This window comes from Xyrauchen texanus, chromosome 31 (assembly GCF_025860055.1).
Source record: "Xyrauchen texanus isolate HMW12.3.18 chromosome 31, RBS_HiC_50CHRs, whole genome shotgun sequence".
Taxonomy (NCBI): domain Eukaryota; kingdom Metazoa; phylum Chordata; class Actinopteri; order Cypriniformes; family Catostomidae; genus Xyrauchen; species Xyrauchen texanus.
In genome coordinates, this window is record NC_068306.1 from 28,404,523 (window position 1) to 28,429,318 (window position 24,796).

The 24,796-nt window shown below is 37.4% G+C and overlaps 1 protein-coding gene and 1 non-coding gene across 4 annotated transcripts in view; both read left to right on the forward strand.

Moving 5' to 3' along the window:
- The window catches only part of LOC127624615 (BRCA1-A complex subunit RAP80-like), a 27,162-nt gene extending 3,996 nt beyond the window's left edge, over positions 1–23,166 (forward strand). Inside the window, exons 6-19 of one of the 3 annotated variants that reach the window (XM_052099406.1) lie at positions 3,024–3,548; positions 3,880–3,946; positions 4,992–5,083; positions 8,019–8,405; positions 8,841–9,074; positions 14,578–14,636; positions 18,079–18,182; positions 18,272–18,336; positions 18,539–18,776; positions 19,105–19,165; positions 19,286–19,397; positions 19,514–19,562; positions 19,671–19,712; positions 22,828–22,993. In XM_052099406.1, the coding sequence (XP_051955366.1) occupies positions 3,024–3,548; positions 3,880–3,946; positions 4,992–5,083; positions 8,019–8,405; positions 8,841–9,074; positions 14,578–14,636; positions 18,079–18,182; positions 18,272–18,336; positions 18,539–18,776; positions 19,105–19,165; positions 19,286–19,397; positions 19,514–19,562; positions 19,671–19,712; positions 22,828–22,850 (2,058 nt within the window). In that variant the 3' untranslated portion in view covers positions 22,851–22,993. Of the gene's footprint in view, positions 1–3,023; positions 3,549–3,879; positions 3,947–4,991; positions 5,084–8,018; positions 8,406–8,840; positions 9,075–14,577; positions 14,637–18,078; positions 18,183–18,271; positions 18,337–18,538; positions 18,777–19,104; positions 19,166–19,285; positions 19,398–19,513; positions 19,563–19,666; positions 19,713–22,827 lie in introns of all 3 variants that reach the window. The other 2 variants (XM_052099404.1, XM_052099405.1) reach the window with 2 other exon arrangements.
- LOC127625576 (small Cajal body-specific RNA 14) lies at positions 4,043–4,172 on the forward strand. Its single transcript, XR_007968311.1, has one exon. It is a non-coding gene; the product is annotated as a small Cajal body-specific RNA 14 (non-coding RNA).
- Positions 23,167–24,796: the final 1,630 nt, after the last annotated feature.

Consider the following 24,796-nt stretch of genomic DNA (forward strand, 5'->3'; position numbering starts at 1 on the left):
AGTTTTATATGATCTCAAGTTATGTTAAATGACATAAAGCGACTATTCGACAACGGAATTTTTTATTATTATTGCCGAAATTTGTAGTTACAAATGACAATCCACAGAGTGCAACGTTTGTTAGTGTTTTCCATGCAGGCACCCACCAGAGTTTTGTAGACAGCCGGAGGCGGCACGAAATATGACTGAGGCGGCTGCCTAGTAATTCTCTATGCAGGAAAAATCCTGGACACTCAAATTTCATTGTTCTGGTAAAAAACTTTTAGAATTTTAGTCACAATTTTTGTCTTTTGATTAAAAATTACCTTTACATTTAGTCAATATTTTGTCATGACATATTTATTCAATTAAAAGGATAGTTCATCCAAAAATGAAAAAGCCATCCCAGATGTGTATGACTTTCTTCTGCAAAACACAAACAAATATTTTTAGAAGAATATTTCAGCTATGTATGTCTATATAATGCAATTGAATGGTGGCCAGAACTTTGAAAATCCAAATAGCTTATAAAGGCAGCATAAAAGTAATCCATATGACTCCAGTGGTTTTTTTTTTTTTGGTCTTCCAAAGGGATCCAATCGGTTTTGGGTGAGAACAAGCCAAAATATAACTCCATTTTCACTATAAATCTTTACATCATCAGTCTATTTGGCAATCATGATTTTTTTAAGCTTGATTACACTTCCTAGCACCATCAATATGGAGTTATATATTTGCCAAAATTCTGCATATGCAAAATGATATTTTGAGCGCACAAAAATTTTCTGTGCACGCAATATGATATTTTTAGAATTCAAGTTGATATTTTGAGCACAAAAAAGTAATTTTGCATGAGCAAGATGATATTTTGATCATGCAAAAATGTTCTGCACACACACTTAAACTGAGTTTTGTAAAGCAATGTATCTCCTTGCAAAGATGGCTTTTTTTTTTTTTTTTGCATGTGCAAGATCTCACTCTCTCGTATGCACTCTGCGTGTGCTCTGAATTGTGACTGCTCGCTTGCATCCGTACTCAGACAACTCCTGCCTCCTACGTTAGGATTGGCTATTAGGAGCTGCTTGCAAGCACTCTGCGATTGGACAGTTGCGGTAGCTACAGCAACCATGATCATCTAAGTGTAAATGTAGCAGAAGAGCCAAACAGGCACAATGCCCCAAGTTCAGTACACGTTATATACTGTTTGCAGTTATCATTACAAAATATGTTTACCCTGTGTATTATAGACATACCAGCTTCAACACTTGAAGGCTTAACTTACTGCATTGTAAATATTTCAAAATATTGTAGCCTGGGATCATGCGATGCTAAGGATTATTTTTTTACCTTTTGCAGTCTTTGCAGTACTGTACATTTAATTTACTCCAAACTATGATAGGAGACATAATTAGCCTTTTTTCCTTTTCTTCTGTGTCTTCTCATTAATAATTTTTGTGCCAGAAGGGTTGTGGTAGAATGCATAAACTTCATAAAAACAGCATACTGAACATTTCAAGATGCCCCACAGCTTTGAAATGCAAACATAAGCAACTTTTCTCATTTATTATCAAGAAAAGATTGTTAATTTAGGCAGTATTTATAATATTCATAGTATTTATAATAAGCAAGTCTGTCAAAAGGACACACTAAAGAAGGTGGACAAAATAACATGTCTATTAAAGAAAATTATTTTCATGTAGTAATAACAAAAAGAAGGTTAACTGGTTGCTTATCCATGGTAGACTGTAATCTGGTTACATTTTATTTTAATAAACTGATCTCTCAGAATATCCTTTGGGATAGATAGAAGTCAAATAAAGTTCCCCCAAAACTACACTATGTTAGTTTTAATGAGTTTATATTAATACAATTTCTGATGAAAGTGGTAGCTAACATGGCCAAGCTAGTAACTACATAAGTGTCACTAACTTGGTAACCTAGATAACCAAATACTAGCCAAGATAATAAAATACTATCTATCTAATATAGACCATACTAAGAGAGCTAGCCAGATATTTAGCTAAATAGTAAGCCTATTGGCAGTGTACAGACTAAAGTATATTTCATAAATGTTAAATAAAAACAATTAAATCAACAAAAGTTCTGCTTTTGTGTGGTCATAGTGTGTTACACATTTCCTTTCTTGAAAACAAACACCCTTCTCCTCTTCCTCCTGTTTTGATTAGCAGTTTGATCTGTGATCTAGCCAGCCAATCAAAATGTACCACCTCATCTCTGATTGGCTTAATTAGGAAGTGTAATCAAGCTTGAAATTGTGCTGATGTCAAGATTTATAGAGAAAATGCTGGCTAAAAGCAATATGTGCCATATAATAAAATAAAATAATTGATGAGATTTTATGTCTATTTTATGTTTTAGGCAGTTTAAAATACTAGTTACGAATTACAAGTAGCAAGTTTTCAAGGTAACGGCGTATTCTTATTAGCGCGTAACTTTAGTTCCAGTTCACCTGTTTTATTTATTTCATTGTATTTGCAGATTCAAGTTGTTATATTTTGCTTATGTTGGTGGAAAATCATTTTTCATTTTATTATCATCCTGATGCATTCATCTTGTCTTTGTTAGTGTTGACTAAATTAAAAACCTTTCATCAATTTCCATTTTGTTCAGTAATTTTGTTTACGAGATTAAGACCATGTCTACACTACTAATCCATTTTTGGTGGTGGAAAATGGCATTCTAGTAAACATTGCGAAATCATACGTTTTCAAACAAAAACATACTAGTGTTGACGTGGCCTAACACTGCACTTGGGCAGCAGATTCTTTTATAGTGTTTTTGACATACGGTTCATTACAGATATTTCAGTTATATCTGTCTGGCAGTAGGGCCATTTTATGTGTGGTACTCCCCTAAAAAATCACTTATAGCAGCTTTAATCACGAAAAACTATTTTTTAGTTTTACCAAAAATATTTTTGTCCCCATTTACTTGGTGATTAAAAATTGGCTCCAGAGTTAATTTTCAAGTTACTTTGCTGAGATTGTCTGTCTTCCCAGTTCTTCTTCTTTATTTCAACATAGCATGTCCATGAGTCCTCCCAGAATAAGACCTCCGATAAACAGCCACTCATCAAAGACTCTGCAGAGGATGACATCTCTCAGTCTGTCTCGCAGCCCCTGTGCTCCCCCGTCTTCCCTCGGCAGGGCAGCTTTATTCGCCAGCCTTTAGTATGTGTGGAGAAACTGAGTCCGGATATAATCAGTGCCAGCACAGACTCAATAAACCACATTAATACACAGGACAGTGCTGTTTGCCCCACCTGTCCTGACAGATCGCAGTCCACACATCAGGACTCGCCCCTTCCCAAAAGCCCTGTCTTCACTCAGAATGACTTTAAACTAAGTACTTATTTGCTAGAAGAGGGGAATGAAGACAGTACTCAAATACCTGATGAAGATTTACCAGCACATCTAAACCATAAAGGTTTGAGTCCCAAGAGCACAGATGCAGATAAATGCCTTTCACTTTCCAGAGGATCCCAGCCATCAATCCTAAAATGTGTGCCTGTGCCTATAAATGACAATGCAGGTGTCACCATAAGAAGTGTAAGTAGGAAATAGCACAGCCACCATATTTCATTCATAAAGACTGGCTTAACCTTATCAGGTTTTGAATGGTTTCATCCTCTATAATGCTAGATAAAATCATGTTTTGAAGATTTTGTCATAAAGACTACATGAAATGGCTTTCCCAACACATTTAACTTCTGTAATATGAATATTTCTCGATTGAGGTACAGTATTTCTTGTCCTTATCCATCAGGATTGAAGATTGTGTGTTTGATTAGAGATGGAACTAAACTCCAGCAAGTTGTATATTAAGGAACCGGATTGAGCACTATCAACATCTAACCCTTCTGATTGGTCATTTTTACAGAAAACTCATGACCTGATGCAAGTGAAGGATCAGATGACTCAGGGTGAGAATGTAAAAGCTGACTCTGGTATGTGTCCTGTTGTTCTCCTCCCCTAAACTGTGGTGTGTTTACAGTCTTCAAACCTGGAGACTGAGATGCTTTTTTATACCTCAGGTGTCATGTGTAGTTGACCCACTAGTGCTGCAAATCTGAGCAGTGTTTTGCAGTATTCGGCACCACACAGAGTAGGATTGGTTCCTGCCGACAGGGCCTGTCAAGTTATTGGGTTCTCTGTGCGATGGTTCCATACAAATATTTATCGTTTCATCCATTAGATGACAGATATGTTTGCATATTTTGTTTAGGTCTTGCGTGTGCTGCAAGGTAAAATCATGCAGTGCTATGTACAGATCTTTTATACATGATTGGGAATGATATGCATAGTTTTAAAAATGAAAACAAATGCTTATGTTTGTAATAATTGTTGCAATTTGCTATAATTGTGGCTATTTTAAGTAAATTTTTATATTTTCACAGTGCTTGCAAGACAGTGCAGTATTAAAATTCTTCTATTATTTAATTGTGCAGTAGTCTGCAAATAATTCGGCTTGGAACATATGGACTCCCTTGGAACTTTGTTTTGTAGATAATATTAGCCTAATATGTGTATAAAATAAACTTTATACAAAAAATGTATTAAAAAAATTAAGAATGCATTTGGAAAAGCTCTTATTGAATTCACCATTCAAAATCTAACCAACAAAATTTTAATATTTGCATACAATTGTGATTTGAATTGATGTTTTCTTTCTTGCATCTATTTACCAGCCTTCAGTTTAACACTGGAAATACAGTGTTGCGTTGTTGATGGCACAGTTAACAGAAAATAAGTATGCCAAGTGTCATGACAAATCCTAAACTTGCCTAAAATTTGGTACTTCAAATACTTTTACTTTAAATACTTAGTTTTATGTTTAGTTTAGAATATTTTTTGCTGCCTTGTAAGCATTGGTGCCTCCTTCAGGGAGTACAAATATACTTATAAATATTTAATTAATGTTTTGCAGTATTAATAATTATTTTGAAAAGAACACTGGGTAATTCTAACCCTTTCCTTGTGTTTAAACTGCAGAAAGAGCTCCAAACACTAAGGCTTGGGATGGGCTTACTAGTCACATGGTCTTGCATTTAACAGATGATGATGAAGATGATGGTAGCGAAGAGGTAGGGGGGAACAAATTTTTTGTATTCGAAACAATGTTAAAGGACTAGTTCCTACAAAAATGAAAATCCTGCCATTTTTCAATTATCAATTGATTTTTCAAAATCAATTACTGATTTTTTTATTTTTATTTCCCCTTCTTATTTGGAACACAGACTATGTTTTATTAAAGACCCTCTATGTCAGTGGTTCCCAACCTTTTTTCCTTGAAGAATATATATCAGTGGTATGCATTGCATTAAGTTGTATTTGAAGTTATATATTACTGTATTTTTAATTTTTTTTAATTTAATGCATATACATGCAAACAAAAATGCAGGAAAGAACATTTCATAATTTTTATAAAACATTTTATCTCCATTTATGTCACCAATTCTCTGAAGGGTTTGAAGTGGCTGACTGCTGACTAAATATAAATATACAGTGCTGTGAAAAATGATATGCTCCCTTCCTGATTTATTAAATTTTTGTGTATTTTTCATGCCAAATTGTTATTACTTAAAACGAGATATAATCTAAAACAAAGGCAACCTGAGTAAACAAAATGCAGTTTTCAAAAATATATTTGTTATTCAACACCTACATCACCCATGTGAAAAACGAACTGGTTGTGCCACCTTTAGCAGCAACAACTGTAACCAAATGCTTCTGATAACTGGAGATCAGTCTTTCGAATTGTGTGGTGGAATTTGGCCCATTGTACTTTGCAGAACTGCCTCAGTTCAGCCACATTGGAGGATTTTCAAGCATGAACTTCCCGTTTAATGTCCTGCCACAGCATCTCAATCGGGTTCAAGACAGGACTTTGATTAGACCACTCCAAAACATTTGAGCCATTCAGAGGTGGACTTACTCCTATGCTTGCTGACTTTCTGGATGAGTCGTCGCTGTGGTCTTGTAGGAATATTGGAAGGGTGGTTACTTCTGGGAAGGTTCAAGACTGTGCCAAGTTTGATCCATTTGGAGATAATGGCCCTCACTGTGGTACTTTGGAGTCCCTTTCCAGAACTTATGATTTTCCTCGTAATTTCTGGAATTTCTTTCGACCTTGGCATAGTGTGCTACTGGATGAGACATTTTAGCCAATTTCATGCTGCTGAAAAAGTTAGTTTTAGGTGTTAATTTGATTGAACAGGGCTGGCAGTAATCAGGTCTGGGTGTGTCTAGTCCAGCTGAACCCCATTAATGATTGAGTTTCATAGATTTGGGGATTCAGTAATAACACTAGTGTTTTTGTTTGAAAATTTATGATTTCACAATGTTTACTAGAATGCAATTTTCCACCACCGAAAATGGATTAGTGTAGACATGGTCTTAATCTCGTAAACAAAATTACTGAACAAAATGGAAATTGACGAAAGTAAACTTCAATAACATAATCATTTAAAAACTGCTTTTTGTGTTTACTCAGATTGCCTTATTCTTATTTTAAAAAAGATTTTGGTTAAATTTTTTTAAACAATTTAGTATTTAATCAAATATAATTTGAGGTAATTTACTTGTGTGATTGCTTCTCCGTGTTTTCTGGCAAACCAGATGCCGACAGAATCTTAAAGGCGTCCGTAACTAAGGGAAGCGGGCTTTTGTATCATGTCTCATCTTTCGCTGTATTTGGTCGCAAGTGCGTGCAAGAGAGAGGGAGCGCTCTTATCCAAGGCCGTGAGAAATGCAAAATTAATTCAAAAGTATTGCAACTGATACAAATAATATGATGATTACAATATATAATGATTTTTTTGGAATGCACATTCTTTGGCATGCGGTGGGATTTTGCATAAACCGTTAATATTTCTTTTAACACATTTCTACTGGTATTTTGTCCACCCTGATGCAGAGCCCTGCATCCTTTTGATGGTCTTATTATAATGCATTAACATGTCAACAAGGTAGGCGGTTTTAATAAGTTTTTGCACTCTTGCAGTGTGTGGATATGATGTTGCAGTTATTCCATGAATTTTTTTAATCCAAGAAAAATAAACTTGCAAGCATTTGTCCATTTGGTGAGATCAGAAAGAGTAGGTTGACATTTATTTAGCTAAAATCGGTCTATACTTACCGAAATGCATAACACTGCCCCCAAAGCGGTAAGTGTTGTTGGGCATGTGGGCATGTGTGAGCTCCATTTTCTGGGTGTACTGTCCGCATAGGTGTGCCAAAAGCAAGACGTGAAGTGAGTGGTTTTCATTTCTATTCCCTGAACTTGACATAGGATCCGAACCCTTGTCTCCCCCGCTACTGATGCAACTTGCTTCCGGGCCACATGGGTAAGCAATTTAACTCGAACCCATGCAAACATATCTGGTAGGAGATGATGGCGCTCCGTGAGTCGGCATAATGTCGCCAATCCAAGTGTACCGGGACTATCAGAAACAACAGGCTGACCTCCTGTGTGAACATGTTGGACAGTCAGCGAACCTCCGCAGAATATATTTGATGCGCTTCATCTGCGTGCTGTTGTGTAAAGAGGCTCTTTTATGTTGAGATAGATCACGTTGAGTTAGACGAGGAAGCTGACGTGCTTGTCTTACTGGTATTGTGCATTTTACTGATCTTTGACCATCTCGAACCCCAAATTAGGAACCAATGCTCTACGTCTTTGCAGTACATTGGCAGTGGATAGTGCTTTTTGTTTAACTTTTTAATAGGACCCAAATGTATCATGAATGATATCAGTGTGGCTTTGTTGTCATAATCCAAGTCTTCTGAAAACATATGTTTCAAGTAATTTTTTGCCAAAAAATCTTGATGTTTATTGTGCATTCATGAGTGCTATGGGAGAAGCTTGTTTATGGTGGCTTATGTGTTCAAATGAGAGCTTGGGTTGATTTTAATCCTAAAACAGAATTTTTATTTTTGGGTGAACTATTTCATTAATGTTTTTAAGGAATACCTTTCAGTGAATTGTTTACTATCAGTTTTCTCTGTGAACATTTCCAGGCTCCCTCTCCAAGCCCAGTCTTCCATCAGGAGACAATTCCACAGCCAGCCAAGACCAAGTTTTCCCCAACCCAACCCTGTATCTCTCCAACTTCCATCACCCTCCATCCTTCCACTAAAGACTCACAGATGTCCCAGCCTTCCCTGGAGGAGGACTCAAGAGCATCAAGAGGCCCAGCATCCAAACACTCTGACTGCAATACTCCACAGACTGTAGTGGAGAAGGGAGAGTGCACTGTGTCATACTACTGGGGAGTGCCTTTCTGCCCCCAGGGGCAAAACCCTGATGACTACACTCGTGTGATCATGTGTCAGCTGGAGGTCTATGAGAAGACTCTGAAGGAGGCCCAGCGAGAGCTGCTTCGTAAAGCAGATTGGAGTCAGCCAGTGAGTGACAGCTGCCAATTAACCTGAGATCCCTTGAATCACACTTCTCAACTCACACACACTCAATCTATCAAAACATCTTATTTAAATAGTGTTTTTACAAAAGTGAATAACCTAAACAACCTGTCTAGTTATATTCAGGGACTTGGGAATGCTAAAACACAAGTGTGTACAAAGGGACTGTGCGCTTGCAGTCTATTGTCCAAGCATTTACGTTTGCATTCTTGTGCAAACTATATGTCTGGACTGAAAGTCGTCATTATATGCAAATTATATGTTTAGTAGTAGATTTAGAAACTGACACAAGGTGGAGCTAAAACTTCTGCCAATTGTTTCAAAAACTTTAAATATCAACTGAAAAAACAACTTACTATCGACTGACTACAACACTTGAACACTGTATTTTACATATTCCAAATTATACATTTGTTTCAGGTTTTGCCAGAGAGGCCATTTGGCACAAAGAGATGGAAGCGCCACAGAGCTCCTCAGCTGTCAGAGGATGAGGAGGAGAATGAAAAAGAGGGGATGAAGAAAAACAGAGTAGAAGTAGAGGAAGAGAAGGAGGAAGATAGGGAGGAGTCTGTGATGGGGTCCGAGGAGGCAGCTGAGGGTGGACCAAGTGAAACATATGTAGTGCTGTCTTCTCCTGATACTAAAGATGAAGTGGTGAGTGTCAAGTTAATAATGCAGAGTGAAAATTTGCACCAGGTAGAAATAGCACCTGCCACACAGCTTGGCTATTTGCACTCCAATATTCTGGTGGAAACAGAAATTGCAGACAAATTGTGCCCCTAGTGTCATTGCAGTGTGGTGTAACGATGTGGTGCTTTTTCCTGTGGACAACCCGAGTCATATTACAAATCCACCTTTTGTCCCACTTTTTCCCCATCCCCTTTCCTGTCACCACTCAATAAACGAATGATTATTTGATAATTGATTAATCGGATGATGATTTATTTTTTTATCAGATAAAAAGCTAAACAATTTTTTAATTAAATTTTTTTTTATTATAACTAAATAAAACCCTAAATCAGGGTATTTATGTGTAAAAGTGCACTTTTAAAAAGTGCAAAAGCCACAAATTTAGTTTTACTAATATAATATTAAATTTTTACATTTTAAACCTTAAATAAAACTCAAAAGTTTGTCCAGTTTTTAAACAGTAAAACTTATTTTAAATATCCAAAATATAACTAAATAAAACCAATATTGAATTGTACTCATATAAACTTCACATTATGAAATTAGGATAAAAACATGTTTGTGATAAGATATTAAGCAGCAGAATTTGTTGAATTATCAAAATTATCAATAACAAACAAACAACAAATGTTACTGTTTGATAGAGGTAGAATAAAGAAGAAGAGGAAAGCCGTCACTGTTCAGTGTTGTTCATACGAACATGTTTCTTATTCACTCTTCCAAAACTTTGAATTGGAATGCAAAAATGTCAGCATGTCCACATGCTCCGGGCTGAGGCTGGCTCTCTTTTTATATTAAAATAAGCTATATTACCTGCAGCAGAGAACAGACGCTTAGATTGTGTTGAGGTGCTTGAGATACAGAAGTAGGATTTGGCTAATTTGCCAAGGATATTCATCTTTATTTTCTCTCCACCAATCCAAAGGATTTACTTCCTTGGCTAGGGCCTCACAACAAAGTAAGCCAGGACTTAATTTCTTATTTGAGTGTTGAGGTTCTCCTCAGCTTTTCCTTCTCTGCTCTCTTCCTCACTGCTGCCTCCAGAATCAAGGAGTGAGTCAAGCAAAGATGTTGAAGGTTCAGCTGCTGTGTTTGTATGTCTTTGAGTGGCATGGTGGTAAGGCAGACAGACGTCATCTTCCAGTCATTCCCAATGTAATGCTTCAGTGGCAATACTTGTCCATTATCAGCCATTCTGCTGTTGGTGGTGTTTATAGCACTCTTAACTTTTTGGAATGCCTCCTGGTACTTCCTCTCCATCTGTTTTGTGAAGTGGGTCCTTGAGGGAAGAATGTATCCTGGGTTGAGTATGCTGACCATTTCTTTGAATCCTTCATCTACCACCATTGACATTGGCCGCAGTCATATTCAGGATGGCATCTGTTACAATGGCTGCTTGTGGAGGAGTGCATGGGGAATTTCTCTGTACAAATTCACACATGGTGAGCTGTTTCTTTCTGAAATGAACAGCATTTGAGTATGCAAGAAGCCATTTATGTGTAAATCAATATTTGCATTGTTTTTAATGATAATTGCTGATGGCAAGTTGACAACCATGATTGATATAAAAATCAATATATATAATTAAAACAACATTGTTTTAACATAATTTTTGTTTGAAAAAATGTAGACAGACATGTTCAAATGTTAAGATCTAAACATCTAAAATATATTATTAATTTCATTTTGAATAATAATTAAAGGATATATAGATAAATTAAATATAGAAATACTGAAAACAAGTGTGTGAACGTAGTAGAACCACTGTAGATCGTGTTTGAAAAACAGATAAAAGTTAATTGTTGTAGACAATTGCTATAAAAAGAGAACGGAATGGAGAAACGCAGCAAGTTAACAAGCTTGATTAATAGGACAGGAAAAATATCATGCATTAGTGCACAAGCATTCGCTGAAAACCACTACAGTGACTAAAATAAACAATCTTTTAGTACTTTGTTCAAACCGTTTTAATTGAACCTATTTCTGTGGTAGCGCTATTTTAATCCATCAATATGTTGTGAGCGAGTTTATTGCACAACCTGATGCTTGAGACAAAAGCTGTTTTTAGCTGTCCCGAAGTTAGTAAACAAAGCTGTTTACAAAATAGCATTGAATTAAACTAAACTAGACTATACCATTTTCACATATTCATATAATGAGGGAATACACAGTTTTTGCTTATCGTTTTTACAGCAACGTGTTTTCGTTTCATGTGCTCTTGCATCACTGTGGTACTTCCATGCCACACAATCTCATCTTTGCATAACTTGCAGGTTACAGTCTTCTTTGCTGCATTTAATGTAAAACGCTCCCATGCCTTCGATGACTTGGGGCGCACGCTTTTGTCTGCCGGCGGTTGATCTGTACTCTCTGCCATTTCGTGTGTGACTGTGTTTACTGATATCATCAGTAAACACTCCATGTGACGTGTGCAGACCATCTAATCGATAATGACATTCGTTGACAACGATTTTCATAATCGATTATTAATGATTTTATCGATTATTTGTTGCAGCCCTGCTTTATAGTTATCAGTAATTTTTTTTCTCATTTAAAAAGTTTTACTTTCAAAGAAATGTAAAATAATATTTAAACATGTATAAAATCATGGCCACTCATGGGAGATGACGAGTTAAGTCATATCAGTAAGTTTATAAAAGCTGTTTTATTCTACAAGGGGCAGCCATGTTAGAACCACATGACCAGCTGAATACTATTTACTTACTCTCAGTAACTGCCCTGTTATTGGACAATTTCATTCATGGATTAAATTAATCCTGGTTTACAGTGCATAGTGCATTTCTACAATGGCATCTGAAACTGAAAACTACAGTGTTTGAATGATGCAACATTCAGGCCACTAGATGTCAGTGTAGGTCTTCTTCAACACAGATCAAAAAAGTATTGAGCGCGCCTTTTAATACTACTAAAAATAAATAAAACTTTTATATAAAAGTTGATTTCCTCGCAGTGATTTGTTCACGGTAACGGTCAGGGAGTTTAGAGAAAGGTTTGATCTGGGTAAATTTAACCATGGTCTTACTAGAATAATATTGTAGTAATCATGTTTTTCTGGCAGAAGCCATAGTTTTATTGCAATTAACCATGGTGTTACTATAGTAATATGATGTGAATTAGGGCTGCTCATTATGGCAAAAATCGTAATCACTATTATTTTGGTCAATATTGAGATCATGATTATTTAACATGATTACTCATTGACTTGACTCAATAAAACAATGTATTTCCTTGAACTTGAAATGTAAACTGCACTGGGTGGGGTGGGGTGGGTGGGGGGGTGGGGGGGGTAGCTATTGTCATATAATTATTTGATGTTACGTATGGTAGTCAAATAAAGGAAAGCCTCAATCACCATCATTAACAGCATCGTTTTAGCAGGTGCTCACAGTTCTATGGAATGAGGTCTACTTTTTCATCATGTTATTGCACGAGTGTCCGAATAACAGGATAGTTTTAATGCATGTACATCTAAATGGCATAATTGGCAGCGTTCTAAACCATAAATTCTTAAAATATGCCATGGTGATTTCAAGCAGTGTAAAAAACATGTGACATTTTTTTTAAACGCTGTATTGGATGGTGTTTAGTGGATGTGAAAAGGGCTGCTTTTTCGCTGTTTGGCTTTGCATATGACGCCGTAAAAAAACACTGTTTTTGGTTGCACAAAAGCACCACACTTTACGTAATTTTCTTTTTAGTATAATGAGCCCTGTCTGCTGGTTTTAACAGCCATTAAAGTTTGAGGTGTTCTCACCCAATCAATGATGAACTGAGTCAACTTTACCATTGACATCCATCTGTGAATCATTAAAGTTGCAATAACATTTTCTGGATTAAAAAAACATTGTTGAAGGATCATTGGTTGGGCTGTGAAGACCAAAAGGAAAATGAAGACCAAAGAGCATTCTACATAAGTTAGAGATGAAGTAATACAAATTAATAGATTAGGGAAAGGGTACCCCACTGAGCACAGTTAGATCAATAATCAGGAAGTGGAAGCTGTACCACACCACCCAAGCACTGCCAAGAAAAGGCCGTCCCTCAAAACTCAGCACTCTAAAAAAAAAAAAAATTTTTGTGAGAGGAGTCACAGAGAGGCCAACAATCACTTTGAAGGAGCTACAGAGTTCAGTTGCTGGGAGTGGAGTAATCAAACGTATCAAGAGCACTGCATAACTCTGGCCTGTATGGGAGGGTTGCAAGAAAGAAGCCGCTACTCAATAAGTACCATCTGAAGGCACGTCTGGAGTTTGCCAGAAAGAATGTGAGTGACCCAGCTGAGAAGTGGGAGAAGGTTTTGTGGTCAGATAGAGCTTTTTGGCCAAAACTCAAAGCGCTATATGTGTGTTAAGGGGATAAATGGAAAGGAGGCGAGAACCGGCTTGACAATATAAATAATAGTTTAATATAAAACACAACCAAAAAGACAAACACACACACACAGGTGTCAGACAGCTGTCCATAAATCTCTCTCTCTCTCGCACTGCCATCTTCTGGTGGTCCTTATCCCACTTGATGGCTAATTAGCCTGATTAGGGGCCGGGTGTGTGGAATCTGCCCTGCCACATTGTGGCACATACCTAACATTTCTTATGCCTCAAGACACACCATCCCTACAGTGAACTATGGTGGTGGCAGCATCATGCTGTGGGGATGCTTCTCATCAGCAGGGACTGGGCATCTTGTTAGAATTGAAGAAAGAATGGATGGAGCAAAATATAGGGAAATACTGCAAGAGAACCTGCTTCAGTCCATTAAAAACTGAAGCTTGGGAGGAAATTCACATTTCAGCAGTGACAACAATGACTAGCACAAGGCCAAAGCAACATTGGAGTGGCTCAAAACAAAACGATAAATGTCCTACAGTGGCCCAGTCCTGATCTCAATCCTACTGAGAATCTGTGGCACTATTTGAAAATTGTAGTCCACAAGCGTCACCCAACAAACCTGAACAACCTGGAGCAAATCTGCTGAGAAGAATGGGCCATTTGTAATTTGGTAATATGAGAGAATTGGTCAGGGGTTTCAATACTTTTGCAAGGGGTGTGTGTGTGTGTGTGTGTGTGTGTGTGTGTGTGTGTGCCGCGCATGTATGTATGTGAATACTTTTGCAAAGCGCTTGTGTGTGTGTGTGTGTGTGTGTGTGTGTGTGTGTGTGTGTGTATATATATATATATATATATATATATATATATATATATATATATATATATATATATATATATATATATATATTATATATAATATTATTATTATTTTTCAATTTGGTATCAGAGTTTTTATATTGTATTCCTTGGATCCATGGTTTCTCTGTTGTTGTTGTTTTAATGGGGGGTAATACCATCGTCAAACACAAGGTGACACTCTTTTTCCTCCAGTTGTTTACTGAAAAGTCATGTTTAGAATGTTGCTGCACCTGTTGCTGATAAATTGTTTGCCTTCTCAGGAGCAAAAATACCCTTTCTTCAGCCAAGTGGAGCCCACGCCTGCAACTAAACCTTTCAGGTATAGAGTGTCTAGTTTGCAAAACTCTATATAAAAGTGTAGTTACATTAGTGAGAAAATGCATCCTGCAGTTGCAGTTTTGTGCATCTGAATCTGAGATTTCTAGCATGGTTTTAAGTAGCTCTCCACCCATGTTATGAAGTCAGTGACAACTTTATTGCCAGAGAATACACCTTAGAGCATCATTTTTAAATTTTTGACCTGTTATAATTGTCAAGTGAGTAGCTTCAATTATCTTTATGGATTTGACAATAGACAATACTGTGCAAAAGTCTTATGCACATAAGATGTTCAACAACACTATTTGCCTTAAAGGAATGTTCCGGGTTCAATACAAGTTAAGCTCAATCGACAGCATTTGTGGCATAATGTTGATGACGACAAAAATGTATTTCAACTTGTTCCTCCATTCCTTTCAAAAAAGCACAAATCTAGGTTACTGTGAGGCACTTACAAAGGAAGTGAATGTGGCCGATTTTTTTTTTTTTAAATGTTAAAATACTCACTGTTTCAAAAGTACAGCCACAAGTCTTTTTATGTTAAAATCACTTACTAACTTTTCTGTGTTAAGTTTTAAAACTTTGTTACCATGATGATGTAATGTCAACAAACCCTAAAACGACTGCAAAAATGACAAATGAAACAAATTTACAGCTCAAAGAATACACAGTTGTTAACAGAAGAATTAATACAAGTGCTTTTATAAAATTATAAGCTTCACATTTCTTTGTTTAAACCCTCCAAAAATTGGCCACATTCAATTCTATTTGTAAGTGCCTCACTGTAACCTTCTACTTATTTTAGACATTTATTTATCCCCAATTTGGAATGCCCAATTCCCACTATTTAGGAGGTCCTCGTAGTGGCACGGTTACTCACCTCAATCCAGGTGGCGGAGGACAAGTCTCAGTTGCCTCTGCTTCTGAGACATTCAGTCCACCCATCTTATCACGTGGCTTGTTGTGCATGACATCGCGGAGACTCACAGCATGTGAAGGCTCTCGCTATTCTACGCAATCCAGCACAACTTACCACATGCCCCATTGAGAGCGAGAACCACTCAATGCGACAATGAGGAGGTTACCCCATGCGACTATCCTCCCTAGCAACTGGACCAATTTAGTTGCTTAGGAGACCTGGCTGGAGTCAGTCAGCACACCCTGGATTCGAACTCGTGACTGCTGGGATGGAAGTCAGCATCAATACTCGCTGAGCTACCCAGGCCCCCGATTTCTGCTTATTTTAAAGAAGGGACGGGTCTTTGTTTTTGTGGTCAAAAACATCAACATAATGCAACAAATGCTGTTGATTGACCTTAACTAGTATTGAACCCGGAACATTCCTTTTAAGATGCTTATTTTATATCATCTTTAGTGTGTCAATAGGAAATATCTATTTAAGTAGAGATGCACCGATCGACCGGCCAGGGACCGGAATTAGCCGATTTTCCGCATGCTCGGCCGGATCGGTGACCGGTCAGCCTCACGTCTTTCCGATTCCAAGGCGGTCCGTTTTGTTGCCGGCAGCGGCACAGGAAATAATGTCACAGACGCACGTAAACATGTCATTGGCGTGGAAGATCTTCACTGTGAGTGAAGAATATATAAAGTTCGAAATGTGTAATAATTGTAAGGCCAAAGTAAACCGCGGGGGAACCACCACAATAACTTTCGGAACAACAAGCCTAATTAGACATTTATAACACCATCACCCAGCTGAAAATGCCATTTTAAAAAAGAAGCTAAAAAGTGAAAGCGGCTAAACCTAGCCAGAGCTCAGAGCCAGTCACAAGTCAGCAGCGTCTCCTATCATTCCTTGTAATGAGCAGCGAAAAGACCAAAGCAATTACGAGGAAAATTATGGAATTCATGGCCCTGGATGACCAGCTGTTCTCCATAGTTGAGGACAGAGGCTTCATAAATCTGATACATTTCCTCGATACAGAGTAGGTGGTTATTTTCCGACATCGCGTTGCCATAGTTGTTTAATCTAGTGTCATTTCACACACGCAGCCTGTTATCTGTCAACATTTGGGTACACAAATCCGGGAGAGGGGAAGTGGGGTGCTGGATGGCAGAGGCAGGCTAAATACTATAGAAATTGTGCCGTTGTGATTTAATGTGCGGAGTAACGTAATTTTTCCCACCGTGTCTGATATTAAAATCAGTGCGACACACATTGCAAAAGGCGTGGGCATTGTCGATATGGCTTCGGGATATGAAATTAAATATTTCCATCCAGCTGTTGTTAAATGTACATGTATATTTTGTTTTTTTTCACCGGAGCACCAGCTGAGTCTTCTCCCCTCTACCAGTGACGCTTGATTTAACATCCCGCGTCTACTGCCTGCGCAGATATCAACAGCGCAAATGGGTTGTAAGTTGCCAGGTTGAGGTCATAAACCTAGATAATTGTTTTGTTAGATGAGTAATAAAGAGAAAAAGGTCCATTTATAAAAATAGTGGAAAATGACATTTGTTATATTAAGCAACTCATTTGCAGTTAATTGTTATTTCTACCTCTTTCCAGTCACAGAGCACTTTATTTTGAGAGTTGTTTAAGTGAGAGAAGATCCTGTAACTTAGTGCAGTTTGGGGGAAATTTTAATGTTTAATAATTTATTTTATAATGAAAATTATAGCTACCATTATAAATCTGCCATTGAAGAAAGGTAGATTTTGTTTGTATATGCGGTCAATAATAGTTCTTAGCAGGTCACACTTGCAAAAAATCGGAAATCAGAATCGGCCAAGAAAATTGCAATCGGTGCATCTCTATATTTAAGTTTTCCAAGAATTCCTTTTGCAAATAGAATGGAATAAAAGTAGAACAAGGAGTCCTACAACTGATGGTATGGCCCTCACAGAGCCCGAATCTCAACATCTTTGGGTCTGTCTGGAATTACATAAAGAGACAAAAGCAATTAAGTCAGACAAAATACATAGGCAATACAACTGAGGCAAGTTTTCCAAGATGCTTGGAATAATCTTGAAAAACTGTCCATAAGTGAACCTTGGAGAATTGGTGTTGTTTTAAAGAAATAGGGTCGTCACTCCTATTTTTATTTATTAATTTTTTACTGCACTTTAATTGATAAATAACTATTCCTGGCATTGTTTTAAAAAAACTATAAAAGCCTAAAACTTTTGCACAGTACTGTATATTTTGACCTGTCATGTTTTTGTTTTCACAAGTCACTCACCCAGATGAAAGAGAGTTCAGAATAAAATGTTAAAGGAGTAGTTCACCTAAATATTAATTCTGTAATTTACTCGCCTTCATTAGTCTCCCCCATTTTTTCATTCACAAGCGTGGATCAGATTTGAGGGCTTAGTCATTAACTTTAAGGGTAGTTTCAGGATCTAGACCTTTCCAGAATACACTGATTTTTATCAGATCCTATCCAATGCTGACCTAATATGTCCCATTAATTTATTGAAAGGAAAGACATCTCAGATGACACTCAAATTCACCATCCAGATGAGGAAGAGGAGGAGGAGGCCCAGCATTGCGAGGGTTATGAAAATGAAGAAACAGTTTGTCCAGGTACATGGTTGATCATGCAGGTGGAATTTTCTCCATTACACATTTTCCTCTGGTACGAGTTTACTTCAGTTAACTTTTTTTTAATGCAGAAACTCAGATGACTGAAAACAGCACACCAGAGCTAATGGTGACCAGTCCTGCCAGTCCCACACAGGTAACCCACTATACCTAGTGAGTGTAGTCACCATCTGCTGTCTACATTGGCCTTCTTAACGGAAAACTCACTAGGCTTTGGAATAGAGGCTCTATGTCTTTCCACATTAAAGATCAACCCAATATAAATGCTTTAAATTAAGCTCCATTTACATATGACCATATTACTGAGCTTCCCTCACTGTCTCTTAACTTATTGACAGCCTCAGTCTCATGCTGACAGTGAAGCGATGGAGGTGGAGGGCGAGGGAGTAGCTCCTGCAGTAGAGGAGGTGGTGATGGAGCTGGACAGCATGCCATCAGAGGCTGAACCTCCTGACAGTCAGAGGATGGAGTGTCCCATGTGCTTGAAACTCTTCCCTCTTAGCAGGATTGAGTTGCATGCAGCCTTTTGTGATGGTGAAGCAGAGGACCAAGACCAACAGGAAGAACAACCACAAGGTCTGCGTTCCCATCTACTAGTTCCCTGAATATCTGAACCTTGTTGTATATTACCATTACTGTAGTTTTATAAAGATTGTGAAACCAAAAGGGACCGTTCACCCAAAAATCAATAATTCTGTCATAATTTACTCTCCCTCGTGTTGTTCCAACCCTGTATGACCTGTATTGAAAAACAAATATGTGTTATTATATTACTGTATTTGCTATATACTTTAGAATTCATTTTAAAGGCCTAATTCTAATACATATTGGAGCTTAATTTGTCACAGGTCTAAATATTCATTAAATGCTTAATTTTAACATTTTCTCACTCTTTTTATTTTAGTTTCCTTAAGGAAGAGGAACAGAAGAGATATGACTGAGGAGACCCAACACAGATGTAGGAAGTAGGTACAGCAGTTTATCCTCCAGACATAATGATCCATCATTAAAAATGCTGAGAATAAATGACTTGGTGCCACAATAAGAAAATTCTACCTTAAGCATTTTGATATTCCATTTCTCAGCAGATCAGCAAAGATGGAGAAATGCTATCTGTGTCAGGGGTTCTTTCCACCTCTGGAATACTCGGAGCATGTTGATGTGTGCTTAAAAAAGAAAGATTCAAATACCAAACAGGTGCCTGTTATATACAATCACAAGTACACTGCGTAATATTTGAATTAAATTGTGGTTAATGTGTAAGTGTCATAATGTGTCTATATTGTGAAGTGTTTATCTTTGTACTCTTGCAGGGAAACGGCCTGCTTTCTGCTTTGGACCAGACAGAACGGAGACATACTGGTGTGTAATTCTTCTTTTCTCACTTGCAGTGTGTTTGATGTGCACATATAGCTGGTCTATTGAGACTTGTACCATATTTAATGCACTTGTAAATTTACTTCCAGGCAGTGATGAAGCCGGACCATCTAATATTTGTACAAAAGCAAACCGGTACGGTTCTATTATTGTTCTCTAAAAAGTATTGCTTACATTGTCTGAACCTTAGGAAATGTGTTATGTCTGTCCATTTATTTACAATAGGGGGTGAACTATCCTTTTAAGTAGGTTAATTATATATATATATATATTACACACACACACACATACACACTGGCGGCCAAAAGTTTGGAATAATGTACAGATTTTGCTCTTTCTGAAGAAATTGGTACTTTAAAGGGGACCTGATAATGTTTTTAGTGTCAGTTTTTGTGCCTCTGATTCAAATGCTCCATGTTTTGGGGTGTGTTCTTGAAGACTTCAGTGTACACGCCCACTGCTGTTGGGTAACATCTTTGCATGTGTAAACGCCCCAGCCATTCCGCGCATATGGGGTTGTTTTGAAAGATTTGAATGGATAAACAAATTACAACCAGAGGAATTCATCCATACATGTTTGACCAAGAGTCTGATCCTGAATTAACCCCCTCCACAAATGGCAAGGACACTGCAGTCTGACAGTGTGGTAAGTAATCGCTGTAATTTTCTTGTCAATTTGTGTAATAGGTATTACTTTTGTTGTTTAAACCAAAAAGCGTCACAACGGTGTGTATCTTGTTAAATAGTTGGGGCATTTTCCAACGGTGAAACATTTCCGTGTTTTACAAATGCTGAGTAAAGCATGACAGTACAAAATAAATTGTAAATACATGGTGCTATCATATTTATAACTGTGAAAGGATACACTTACTGTGCATCATGTAAACTTATATAGGATATGTTTTTACCAAAATAATTACAGTATGTTTTTATAGTGATATGAACACTTATAAGTCAAGATATCATGTTAAGTTTGATTTTCCAATTCATGACCCCTTTAATTCACCAAAGTGGTATTCAGCTGATTACAAAGTATAGTCAGGACATTACTGAAAAACAGCACCATCGCTATTTGAAAAATTTCATTTTTGATCAAATCTAGACAGGCTCCATTTCCAGCAGCCATCTCTCAAACACCTTATCCTTGAGTAATCATGCTAAATTGCTAATTTGGTACTAGAAAATCACTTGCCATTAAATCAAACACAGTTCAAAGCTATTTGGTTCATTAAATGAAGCTTAATATTGTCTTTTTGTTTGTTTGTGAGTTGCCACAGTATGCAATAGACTGGCATGTCTTTAAATTAATATTAGGTCAAAAATGGCGAAAAAGAAACCGCTTTGTTTAGAATCTCGTCAGTCAGTCATTGTTTTGAGAAATTAAGGTTATATCATGTTTAAAATTGCCACAAAAAAAAACTGAATATTTTATACAAAGGTGTACACTACAGTCTTCAAAGACAAAGGACAACTGGCTCTAACAAGGACACAAAGAGATGTGGAAGACCAGATGTACAACTAAACAAGAGGATAAGTACATCAGAGTCTCTAGTTTGAGAAATAGACACCTCACATGTCCTCAGCTGACAGCTTCATTGAATTCTACCCACATAACACCAGTTCCATGTACAACAGTAAATAGAAGATTCAGGGGTGCAGGTCTTATGGGAAGAATTTAAAAGAAAAGCCACTTTTGAAACTGAAAAAAAAATGAGAAGGTTTGCGTGTTTTTTATTATTGTAATAGTACATTTTCACATTATTAATGTCCTGACTACACATTGTGATCAGTTGAATGCAACTTTGGTGAATAAAAGTACTAAAAGTATTTCTTTCCATAAGAGCAAAATCTGTACATTATTCCAAACGTGTGTGTGTGTGTGTGTGTGTGTGTATTACACACACGGATCAGCCACAACATTAAAACCACCTGCCTAATATTATGTAGATTCCATTCGTGCCGCCAAAACAGTTCTGACCCTTTCGAGGCCTCTGAAGGTGTCCTGTGGTATCTGGCACCAAGATGTTAGCAGCAGGTCTTGTAAGTTACGAAGTGGGGCCTACATGGATTGGACTTGTTGGTCCAGCACAAGTCCAGTCGGATTGAGATCTGGGGAATTTGGAGGCCAAGTTATATTGCTCAAACCATTACTGAAAATGTTTTGAGTGTGGCAGGGCTTAATTATCCTGCGGAAAGAGGCCCTTGCCATCAGGGAATACTGTTGCCATGAAGGGGTGTATGTGGTCTGCAACAATCTTTAGGTGGGTATTACGTGTCAAAGTAGCATCCACGTGAATGCCAGGACCCGTGGTTTCCCAGCAGAACATTGCCCAGAGCATCACACTGCCTCCGCCAGCCTGCCTTTTTCCCATGGTGCATCCTGCTGCCATCTCTTCAACAGGTAAATGACACACATGCTCCTGGCCATCCACATTATCTAAAAAAAAAAAATAAATAAAAAAAAACGTGATTCATCAGACTAGGCCACCTTCTTCCATTGCTGCATGGTCCAGTTCTGATGCTCATTGTAGGCACTTTCGGTGGTGGACAAGGGTGAGCATGGGCACTCTTGACCTGTCTGCGGCAACACAGCACCATATGCAGCAAGCTGCGGTGCTCTGTGTTTTCTGACACCTTTCTATCATGGTCAGCATTAAGTTTTTCAGCAATTTATGCTACAGTAGCTCTTCTGTGAGATTGGGCCAGATGGGCTAGCCTTCGCTCCCCACGCGCATCAATGAGCCTTAGGCGCCCATGACCCTGTCGCCGGTTTACCGGTTGTCCTTTCTTGGACCACTTTTGGTAGATACAAATCTGGAACACCCCACAAGACCTGCTGTTTTGTAGATGCTCTGACCCCGTCATCTAGCTATCACAATTTGGTCATTGTCAAAGGCGCTGAGATCCTTATGCTTGCCCATTTTTCTTGCTTCCAATACATTGCTTCCTAATCAATCCCACCCCTTAACAGGTGCCCATTGTAACAAGATAAATGTTATTCACTTCACCTATTAGTGGTTTTAATGTTGTAGCTGATCAGTGTATATATACACACAAGGTGGTCCGATACTTTAGGTCCATGGATAATACAGTATAATATTAGGTAGTTGTGTTACTTTGTCTACCTCCTGTACATGTGCAAATGCAGATGTTTCCACATTCATGCAAACCAGCATAAATCATTTCATAAAACTTCAAAAGCTATTATAGGATAGAGTCTGTGTAATATCAACCTTTAAATGCTCCCCAGTGGCCTTGCAGAAACTGCAGTGATGGGTACACCTGGAGGAAGTGTAGCCTGCTCTGCAATGACTTTCTCTCCCTGTAACTCCCTCTCTTCTCGAGCAGAGGACACCAACTGCCTTATTGACACTTCTAAGAACAGCCAAAGACTCACAAGAAAGCGAAAATTCAAAAGATAGCATCAGCATGCTTTTAGGAACACTGGTGTCTGTAATTTTTCAAAGCCTCTCCATTTGTATGACATTTTATAATTGATGTGTACAATGCATAAATTAATCTATTTAAAGTCTTTGTTGTCTTATTGAGGTTTATTAAATGCAATTGGCACCTTTTGGGGCTAATTATGTTTGTATTAAGTGTCTCTTGGTTGTTTATTTCCTATAAGATATAATTGAGGAGCCTGCTTCTTACTGTTTTTTTGGGGGGGGGTTTTACATTCACACTTGCATAACAAAACAAAATAATTGAATTAAGGTGGTAAGAAAGATATATTTTATATATATATATTATATAAAATTCACAATATTTTCAGCTGATATCTTTAATCACAACAAGCATCTCTTCCCAAACTGAATTTTTTTTTTTTACATTTGCATACAATATTCCGAATGGCTCTTCCAAAGTGTTTGGTCTGCTTCTGGGCATACTGATCATTTGCTTTTCTCTAGACTTCCTGATCCAGTCTAGTTCTGTTTACTTTTAAAAAGAATACCCCATGTTCAATAAAAGTTAAGCTCAATCGACAGCATTTGTGGCATAATGTTGATTTACCACAATAAATAATTTTGACTTGTCCCTCCTTTTCTTTTTATAATTTTTTTTTTTTTTTAAATCAAAGTTACAGTGAGGCACTTACAATGGAAGTGAATGGAGCCATTTTTCGGAGGGTTTAAAGACAAAATTCTTAAGTGTATAATTTTATAAAAGCACATTAATTCTTCTGTTAAAACTTATTTGAGCTGTAACATTGTTTAAATTATCATTACTGGGATTTCATTGGATAGTATACAGGATATATACTACACAGAAAAGATTAGTTAGCGATACAATCACAGTAAATCATGTTAACATGCATATTGTTTATGTCATATGGCTGTACCTTTGAAACTGAGTATTTTAACAATTACAGATTGGCCCCATTCACTTCCTTGTAAGTGCCTTACTGTAACCAAGTATTTCGCTTTCCTATTTAAAGAAAAGGTGGGACGAAGTATAATGTATTTTTGTGGCAACATCATGGCATAAATGCTGTCGATTGTGCTTAAAATTATTAGTTCACCCAAAAATGACAATTCTATGCCAGATCACTCTCATTCCATCCCAGATGTGTGACATTCTTTAATCTGCTGAATGCGAATGAAGATTTATAGAAGAATATCTGTAGGTCCATACAATGCAAGTGAATAGGAGACAAAATGTTAAGCTACAAAATCCACATAAGGACAATATAGATGTACATCAGACGACTCCAGTGGTTAAATCAATGTTTTCTGAAGCGATATTATATGTGTGGGTGAGAAACAGATCAATATTTAAGTCCTTTCTCCTCCTGTTTTTGGTTCTTCTTGCATATCTCCACCTACTGGGAAGGGAGAAGAATTTATGATTAAAAAAAATACACTGTTTCTCACCCACACCTATCATGTTGTCTAAACACATGGATTTAACTACTGGAGTTGTATGGATTACTTATATGATCCTTTTATGTGGACTTTGGAGCGTCAAACTTTTGGCACCCATTCACTTCCACTGTGAGGACCTACAGAGATATTCTTATAAAAATCTTCATTTGTGTTCTGCAGAAGAAAGTCAAACACATCTGGGATGTCAGGATGGTGAGTAAATGATGAGAGAATTTTCATTTTTAAGTGAACTACCCCTTTAACCTGTAGTTAACCTGGAAGATTATTTTCAGGTGATCTCAAGTGGTCAGTGATAATACAGGTGTAAACAGGTTCGAAAACGTGTTCAAATGA